The following is a 9,350-nucleotide window of genomic DNA, read 5'->3' on the forward strand; positions in this document are numbered from 1 at the left end:
AATTGTTTTTGTTTAATCTGGTTGATTCCCTGGCAAGAAGTTGGATTTTAATCATACTGCACAAATTTCCAATAGAGTCGAGACTAGGGGTTTGTGGAATTTGTTCCAGAAACTTAATGCTAGCCTCCTTTATCCATTCCAAACCCAGCTTTGGATTTGTGCTTTGGATTGTTTGGTGATCCTTTTGGAACACCCAGCTGTGTCGCATTGTTCTGTACTGGTCAATCCAAATTACCAGTTGTAACCAATCATTCTCTGTGATGAGAAGTTAATAGGCCTTTGCCTTGTCAAAAAAGATTTGGGTGAATGTGTACCGTTTATATATATATGTTTATATATATATATATATATATATATATATATATATATATATATATATATATATAGGAATACGTATCTGTATACTTTTGACTCTGTGTGGATTAGCAAAAATCCAAAATAAATTCAAACTTATGCACACAATTCTTTGTTTTTTTAAAGATCTAAGCTGTGCAATCATTCCCCTCTCGAAAAAGAAATGTTATTTTTTAAAAACAAACAAACAAACAACCCCCCCCCCCCCAAATTACCATGTCTTTCATACCCATGATGAGTGTATGTAAACTTCTAACCTCCTAATCTTGCTCTCTGTAGATGTCATAGAGCAAGATAAGGAGTTATGAAACTTTTTGTTTGCCTAGAACAAAGTTAAGAAGTAAATAATGAAATACATAACGAATTACTCTGAATATTTATTCTCAAACATCATAATGATCATGGTGTGTCTCTACTGTTATCTATCATGCCACTAATATTAAAGTTTTTTTAAATAGAGTAAAGGGGAATTTAACATTACTTTATACTGTAGCTTGATATAATTATGAGCAACAGCTACTTCTGTCTTGGTGTGGGAAACATATATAGCTGATTGCACATATTACATTAAACACAATTTATATTTATAGTGCAGTATAAGATGATAAATGAAAAAAAAAAATCTGTTCTGGATCAGTGGGAACCAGAATTATTATAGTTTTATTTATTTTATTTTATTTTATTTTATTTTATTGAGTTTTCACTTCAGTTGAGTTTAATATAGCTCCCAAAATGTGTTTGCTCATTTTGGTTACAAATGTTTAAATTTCATTGAGTTTTTATTAGCTTCGGTCTTTATTTTAGGCCTCCAGGATATGGAGAGCATCTACTGGAGAGGATGTTTAGGAAAAAAATCAGAATAGCTAGTACATTAAAAAAATAACTTTCTGAAAGCAGGTCACCCACAAGTCCCAATAAACATGTCCATCAAAGCCTCATCAGGCTAGTTACGATATGTTTTTCATTTTATTTTAAGTTTTTTTTTTCAAGTACACAAAATCGTTTCAGTTAGCTTATATATATTTTTTTCAAAAGTGTACTTTTTATTTTTATTAACTAAAAAGCTTTTTCGACAGCTACTAGTTTTTATTTTAGTTTTAATTAATTACAATAACCTCGGTAGGATCTAAGCTTTTTTTTGTTTAATAATCACATAAAATTTGAACGAAATATTGGGAATACGAATAATAAAATACTTTTTTTCATTGGAGTAGGTAAATAGGTACATAAAATAAGTATTCCAAATTAAATTAAGACGAACATTTGTTAGGCTTCACAAACAGAGACAGTCCTGAAGGTTAATTTTATTCTTGACCTCAAGAAGAAGAGAATATATATTAAATATTTGTTTTGTTCAAAATAAGCGATTGTTGGGGCTTTTAAACTACTTTGATTTTGCCGGATTAAAAATGCTGCGTGGAAATCAAAGCTCGAGCAATATAACAGCTCGTTAATTAAACCATGTGAAATTATTCGGAATTTATTATATCCACTAACAAAATTATCGATATGCATACTGAACATAGTAATAATTAATTCCGTTTTTTACTCACGCTGGATCAGGCAGTGTGTGAGCATCCTATTGGTACTTGCTCTACCCTCCTTCCGCCCTTTCTCAAGGATTAAATTGCGCACTGTTCTGGCAAGACTGCTCGTAATCCTTTTATTTGTGTACAAAGTCGGTTAACTTTGCACGTGAGGAACGACAAAATGCTCGCCATAGTCCGCAAACAACTTAGAAACCACCCAGCTGTAAGTATATTGTAACTATATTCAGGTTAAAAGTCATTTTGAGAGCCCAGGCTGGTACTAGGCTAAGTTGCCAGTTAGCAGTGCTAGCTTGATTAGCCTCTGCGTTTGACCGCACTGACTTTGAGAGATCAAAGTATGTAGCAGTGTTTCTGTTTTCATTGTTTCTGTGTAATTTGTTGGTTAAGAGTGATCCTTCTGGCAGCTGATGACTTTCAGTTAAATAAGGTCACGACTTTAGTCATTCGATGGTTGTTGATTATTAGCCACGAAGAGCCTTTTCATGTGCTCTAAATAGCTGCTCCCACTAGTTAGCTGGCTACATTGGGTTAGCAAGTCCTTGTGAACTATTAATAGAACCCACAAAAGCGCCTCTCTTTTCGACAAAATATATGTGTGTATATATATTTTATAGTTATGGTAGTTAAAGTTGGCCAATTTGAGCCCCTGTCAGTTTCGTGTTTCATTCCAGAGGCTGTCTACGGGAGCAGGGGCGTGTTTTCAGTGTAAACATGTAGTTGAGTGTCATTGTCTTGAGAGCTTTAGGCTTCTCTCAGCTGATAAGATACCTTATCTTCCCTTGTCTCTTACAGCTGATCCCCCTTTTTTTCTTCATCGGTGGAGGAGTAGGCATGTCTCTGTTGTACCTCGCCCGTCTGGGCTTGAGAAACCCTGATGTCTGGTAAGTCATGTCGTTTTATTAATTAAAAATGTGTTTGTTTTTCATATTTGCATACAAGAGAATTTTCAAGTTGGTTGCCATGTACCTAGGAGTTACTCTTTAACTCTTCTTTCTGCAGCTGGGATCGCAAGAATAATCCAGAGCCCTGGAACAAACTTGGCCCAACTGATCAGTACAAGGTGTGCATCCCTTATGTTTAATTGTCTTGCAGTCTTGATTTTTCTGCTCTGATGTATTTAACAGTGGAGGTGGTTTTACTCTTGGATTGTATTGTGTAGCTTTAGCGGTGGAGTTTCTGATCCAGGGATAATTCCTCTTTAGTTGGACTAATCAAACATAATCTTGTTAACGCTGACCTGTGTTAACAAATCTTATTAAGTCATTAATGAGTGTAACTTGATGTAGTCGTGTTTGTTGTGGCAAGTGACCCAAACCATTTATGGTGGTGCATGCATTTTTCTGTGCAATCTTGGTGTTGGAAAAAAATTGGAAAATTTTCTGGCACAACTTCACCTGCTTCCAAGGTGCATGGAGAGGATAAAAGAATTCACAAAGCAGGAACTCCAGCAACACTTGAGGGAAGATGAACAACTTTAATAATAGACCACCGTGTTTCGGCTTGTGGCCTTCATCAGGGTCATAGTAAAACATTGTAAAAATTGCTTAAATACAAGACAGGAAACAGAAAAAAAATTCAAATTAACCAGTCAAAACTTCATAGACAGGTCAGCTGACATATAATAGGTAGGTATTGGTTAATTGGCTAAGTCACGCCCAAGTAAATACCGGACTAGATCATTACTGATGAGGAGGAGGAGGGGTGTGTGACATAACCCCCATATGTCTGAAAATAACACATGCATGAAATGCATGAGGATGCTATAAATATACACACAGTTTAAAAAAAAAAGAAAAAAAGAGGTGTGGTTCATAAAAACTCATTGATAGAAAAATCCTCATTCATACCTCTGGGGTGCAGACTCTTAAAACGGAATATCCAAGATGCTTCTCTTTTTTTCCGGATAAAATTTATATTGCCACCTCTTTGGTTTAGTTTAATGGCTTCTATGCCTAGGAAAAATAATGGTGAATTTGGATGTTTATCATTGAAGTGTCTTGCAACAGGGCTGGTTAAGTCATTCCTCTTGATTGAACTTCTGTGTTCATTAATTAGATCTTTAAGAGGGCGAGATGTTTCTCCTATATATATTTTATTGCATGGGCACATGTATCATGTAGATTACATTTTTAGTTCTGCATGTAATAAAGCCCTTTATGGCAATGGGTTTGTTACCTATAGGGTCTTTGAGTGATTTAACATTTTTGGTGTATTGACAATTAATGCATGCCCCACACTTGAAATTACCATGTAGGTTATGGGTTATCAGGGTTTTATCTGGGCCTAATTATTTATTTTTTTGTGTGTGTCTTTTCAGTTTTTCACAGTCAACATGGACTACAGCAAGCTGAAGAAGGACCGTCCTGATTTCTAAACAACAGCTGGACCACAAGCACAAAGATCGGCAGATCTGCACCAACTGGCTCATTGTGAACGTTCCTCTTGAAAGCTTAATGATGCAGAGGCTTAACCCGCACAGATGTTACATATTTAAGTTTCCTCATTGCATCCATTTGGCTTTTTGATATTGATTTACTCACTGTCTCATCAATAAAGTACAGGAGTCTTTTCTCCTCTATACAGAGAAAATAATTTGTTTTTATTTTTTCATGTGCTGTTGCCTGCTCTATGCTTGTCCTGTCTTAATTTGCATCCTCACTTTCCAGCGTCTAATATGCATACATATTCCATCACTTTTCAGACTAATGTCCACAACTTCTTTACATTTGTCATGTTCTGCTGCTGCTATACCTGCTTTGCATTCACCTAATTTTAGCTTTGTCCTGCTTTAACCCAATTAACAGTAAACTATGTACCACACTACTTTTGGTTGCTGTCCAATCTTTTGACATAAAAAGGAAACCCTGTCTGTATTTGAACCACCTTTGGTTGCAATTGCTTCAATCGAGAAGACATAGTGGTAGAAAGGTGTGTTTTTTGTCGTCCCCCCCCCCCCCCTTCCAAAGCTGGACTTGATGGGTTAGAGCAGTAGCGTGTTTGTGTTACACATTAAGTGGAATGAACTGGAAGTTGGCAGTGGGACATTTGGAGGTGTGTCTTATAGAATGCCATCGCTCTCAGCCAGATAAGTTTGTAAATGTCAACAGGTCGTGCTTTTCCATCTGCAGCCTGGAGAAATGCGACAAGGATGAGCAGCCAATGCAGTGCAGAAAATGTCAAGGACACTTTCATATTTGAATGGAAGCCCTCGTTGTAGTCTTTACCCATCTTCTGTAGTGTTGCACACATGTGAATCTCCCAGTTTTCACCTTGGGGCTTTTGCTACAGTGTATAACACAATATCAGCTTTTAACCTAAATATATGTGTATGTGTGTATATCTATCTATCTATCTATCTATCTATCTATATATATATATATACAGTGGCTTGCAAAAGTATTCCGCCCCCTTGAACTTTTCCACATTTTGTCACATTACAGCCACAAACATGAATCAATTTTATTGGAATTCCACGTGAAAGACCACCACAAAGTGGTGTACACTTGAGAAGTGGAACGAAAATGATACATGATACCAAACATTTTTTACAAATAACTGAAAAGTGGGGTGTGCATAATTATTCAGCCCCCTGAATCAATACTTTGTAGAACCACCTTTTGCTGCAATTACAGCTGCCAGTCTTTTAGGGTATGTCTCTACCAGCTTTGCACATCTAGAGACTGAAACTCTTGCCCATTCTTCTTTGCAAAACAGCTCCAGCTCAGTCAGATTAGATGGTCAGCGTTTGTGAACAGCAGTTTTCAGATCTTGCCACAGATTCTCGATTGGATTTAGACACCAGACTGGTGAGGGATAAAGTTATTGAGAAATTTAAAGCAGGCTTACGCTACAAAAAGATTTCCCAAGCCTTGAACATCCCACGGAGCACTGTTCAAGCAATCATTCAGAAATGGAAGGAGTATGGCACAACTGTAAACCTACCAAGACAAGGCCGTCCACCTAAACTCACAGGCCGAACAAGGAGAGCGCTGATCAGAAATGCAGCCAAGAGGCCCATGGTGACTCTGGACGAGCTGCAGAGATCTACAGCTCAGGTGGGGGAATCTGTCCATAGGACAACTATCAGTCGTGCACTGCACAAAGTTGGCCTTTATGGAAGAGTGGCAAGAAGTAAGTCATTGTTAACAGAAAACCATAAGAAGTCCCGTTTGCAGTTTGCCACAAGCCATGTGGGGGACACAGCAAACATGTGGAAGAAGCTGCTCTGGTCAGATGAGACCAAAATGCAAAACGCTATGTGTGGCGGAAAACTAACACTGCACATCACTCTGAACACACCATCCCCACTGTCAAATATGGTGGTGGCAGCATCATGCTCTGGGGGTGCTTCTCTTCAGCAGGGACAGGGAAGCTGGTCAGAGTTGATGGGAAGATGGATGGAGCCAAATACAGGACAATCTTGGAAGAAAACCTCTTGGAGTCTGCAAAAGACTTGAGACTGGGGCGGAGGTTCACCTTCCAGCAGAACAACGACCCTAAACATAAAGCCAGGGCAACAATGGAATAGTTTAAAACAAAACATATCCATGTGTTCAAATGGCCCAGTCAAAGTCCAGATCTAAATCCAATCGAGAATCTGTGGGAAAGTTTTGCAAGCCACTGTATATATGCTGCCAAGCCTCACTCCAGATAGGTTCTTATTAGAGGTAATAAAATCTGTTTTAAAGGGGTGACAAGATGGAAGCCAGTGGCGTACTTGGTCCATAGTGAACACTCCATGAGGGGAGAGAAAACTCGCTTTCTGCCTTATTCATGGTATCACTAATGTGTACAGACATTTTGTGAATTAATGATGCAAAATCACTACCTTAAAATATAAGGAAATTGGCATTTAGACTTATTTATCTAACAGATTTCTTTTTATAAAAAAATTGTAATAATTTTTACATCGACTTTGCTGTTTTTGAGGAATAAATGCATTAAATTAAAAAAAGACTTTGTTGTAACAATTGTTTTGCTGCTTTCATGTAAATGTTAAGCATACATACAGTTTACATACACCCATCATGGACATGAATGTCATGGTAATTTGGGGCTTTTGTTTTCTTTTAACTTTCCAGGGTAGAATGATTGCACAGCATACATCTTTAAGTCCATACAGGGTCAAAAGCATACATAAAGTATGTATACTTACATGTATACATTCCAAATAACAGATATGTTGGTCCTGTAGTAGGTTACACCTTCACCATGGACCTTTGTAGCCATTAATGACCTTCAGGCATAAATCAGACTGGATATTTGACAGCTCTTCTTGGAACAAGAGTTCATTTATGACATTAGAGAAGGCTGCAGTCAACTGAGACTGAAGAATTCACTTGGAAGAGTGACAAAACGTTTCTTCCAGTGAAAATGCTACAACAGAATCAGTTTTCCTGGATTTCCTTACCTGGATGATTGAGCATGGATCAAGACAAGAGATCATTTTAACTAGGTGTTTTTTTTGGTGGGAACCTGGATTTTAAGCATAGTCCATAAGTTTTCAAAAGAGTTGAGGTCAGGGCTTTGGGAAGTCCAGTCCAGAAACTTAATGTTAGCCTGATTTATCCATTATACATCCCAAACACAGTTTTCATGTGTGTTTGGGATCATTGTCTTGTTGGAACACCCAGCTGTGTCCAAGCTTCAGCCATTTAGTTGTTAAGTTGGGGTGAATTTGTAGAATTCGAAGGTAGTCCTCCTTTATCATTATTCCATCCACTGTATGCAATGTACCAGTGGCAGCAGCCCCAGTGCATGATGGAACCACCACCATGCTTGACAGTTCGTACAGTATTCTTTCTGTTTGAAAGCCTCACCTTTACTCTTCCAAACATACCTGTTGTCACTGTGACCTAATACTTCAGTCTTTGTCTCTGTCATGATCCTGGGTCCTTTTGACCCAGCGTTTTGTGTTTTCTATTAGTGTGATTTTGGTTCTGTTGTTCCTCCTGTTTAGTGTTATTCTGTTCTGCCCATCTATTCCTGTGTTAAGTCCGCGTTTCCTAGTCTGTGTCTTTGTGTGTATGTGTTTCCTGTTTTATTGTGAAGGTCTGCGTCTTATGTAAGTGTTTTCAGTTTGCCTCCCTAGTCTCGTCACGTTAATCACTCCCAGCTGTGTCCCCCACCTGTGTGTAATCTCCCTGTGTTCTCTGAGTGTTTTTAAGTCATGTCTTCTGCCTTAGTCGTTGCTGGTTCGTCTGTGTTGTTTCCTCTCGGTCTTCCTGCGTCTCTCCGTATGTATTTCCCTGGACCTCCCTGCATCTTCGTTTCTGGTTTGTTTTGTTAGTTTTACCCAGTTTAGGTTTTCCAGTTTCATCTTCACCCACCTTTGCTGTTTGTACCCACTCCTGTAAATAAATACTCACCTGCACCAGAGCTGCCGCCTTTTGGGTCCTTTCTACAACTCCACACGTCTGCCACTCGGACGTGACAGTCTCAGCTGGCCACTTTTCTTCAGAAGGCATTTGTCTTGTCCATGTGGGCAGCTGCAGATTTCAATCAAGCTTGAAGGTGTCAGTTTTGGAGCAGGGGCTTCTTTTCCATGAGCAAGCACTTTGGCGACAGTGGGACGGAAAACCTCCCTTTTTAACAAGTAGAAACCTCTTGCAGAACCGGGCTCAGGGAGGGGCAGCTATCTGCTGGGACCTCATTTCCTCCCATCTGAGGATGATGTGTTGAGTGTTCTTCCCAAGATTTAAGTGAGTATGTGCATATCTTTGAGCCAAAACACTCTCAGTTCTACCAAGAATATTGAGCCAGAATTATGCTAGAAGCTTGCTGATGTCTACAAAAAATCCTAAATAAATTCAAACATATACAGCCAATTCTTGTTTTTTAAAGTCATTAAAGAACAATGAATGTACATTGAATCATAACATTATTACAACACTGGCTTAGGAGCTTTTCTAGTAATCTAATAGTCAACTCCTGAGGGACAGTTTTTGACAGGCAGCTAAAGGGGGAAGAGTTCAAACTGCTTTGTGGCAGTAACGCCTCTGAGGAAACTGGCTGAACACAACTGCAGAGCCAAGTTGACCTGCATCTTTACCCTCCCAATCCTGACCCTTGACCCCTTGAATTCAGCTTTTTTCTGCCACACTGCAAAGGTAGCATAGAAAAAAAAAAAGTAACGAGGAAAATTAATGTGAGGCAAGACACTAGGCAGCTGGTGCTGCAAATTTTCTTCAAAAGGTCAAACCAAAGGTCAGGCAGCCCAGAAACATGGGAGAATGCAGAGAATCTTGCACCATTCATATTAGCAAAGTCCTGACCAAAGCATCTTCATAAAGCTTGTGTGAGTTTTGAAGTTTGTGCATGAGAAGAAACAATTGAAAAGCTCTTCTATTCTCTTTAATCTGAAAGCCATGCACTTGAAGCTGTTGCAATTCTACCCCAGTATAAGCCTGCCAGCAACAGCTAGACATATCATTTTCTCTTTTTGAG

General features: G+C 38.6%; 1 protein-coding gene across 1 annotated transcript; it reads left to right on the forward strand.

The window, feature by feature from the left end:
• Positions 1 to 1,943: 1,943 nt before the first annotated feature.
• On the forward strand, positions 1,944 to 4,727 carry coxfa4a (cytochrome c oxidase associated subunit FA4 a). The gene is made up of 4 exons (XM_085158246.1): positions 1,944 to 2,106; positions 2,697 to 2,785; positions 2,904 to 2,964; positions 4,222 to 4,727. Exons 1-4 carry the CDS (start codon positions 2,065 to 2,067, stop codon positions 4,276 to 4,278), a joined length of 249 nt encoding a protein of 82 aa, XP_085014372.1. The 5' UTR covers positions 1,944 to 2,064; the 3' UTR covers positions 4,279 to 4,727.
• Positions 4,728 to 9,350: the final 4,623 nt, after the last annotated feature.

Source organism: Neolamprologus multifasciatus, chromosome 4 (genome assembly GCF_963576455.1).
Source record: "Neolamprologus multifasciatus chromosome 4, fNeoMul1.2, whole genome shotgun sequence".
Lineage (NCBI taxonomy): Eukaryota > Metazoa > Chordata > Actinopteri > Cichliformes > Cichlidae > Neolamprologus > Neolamprologus multifasciatus.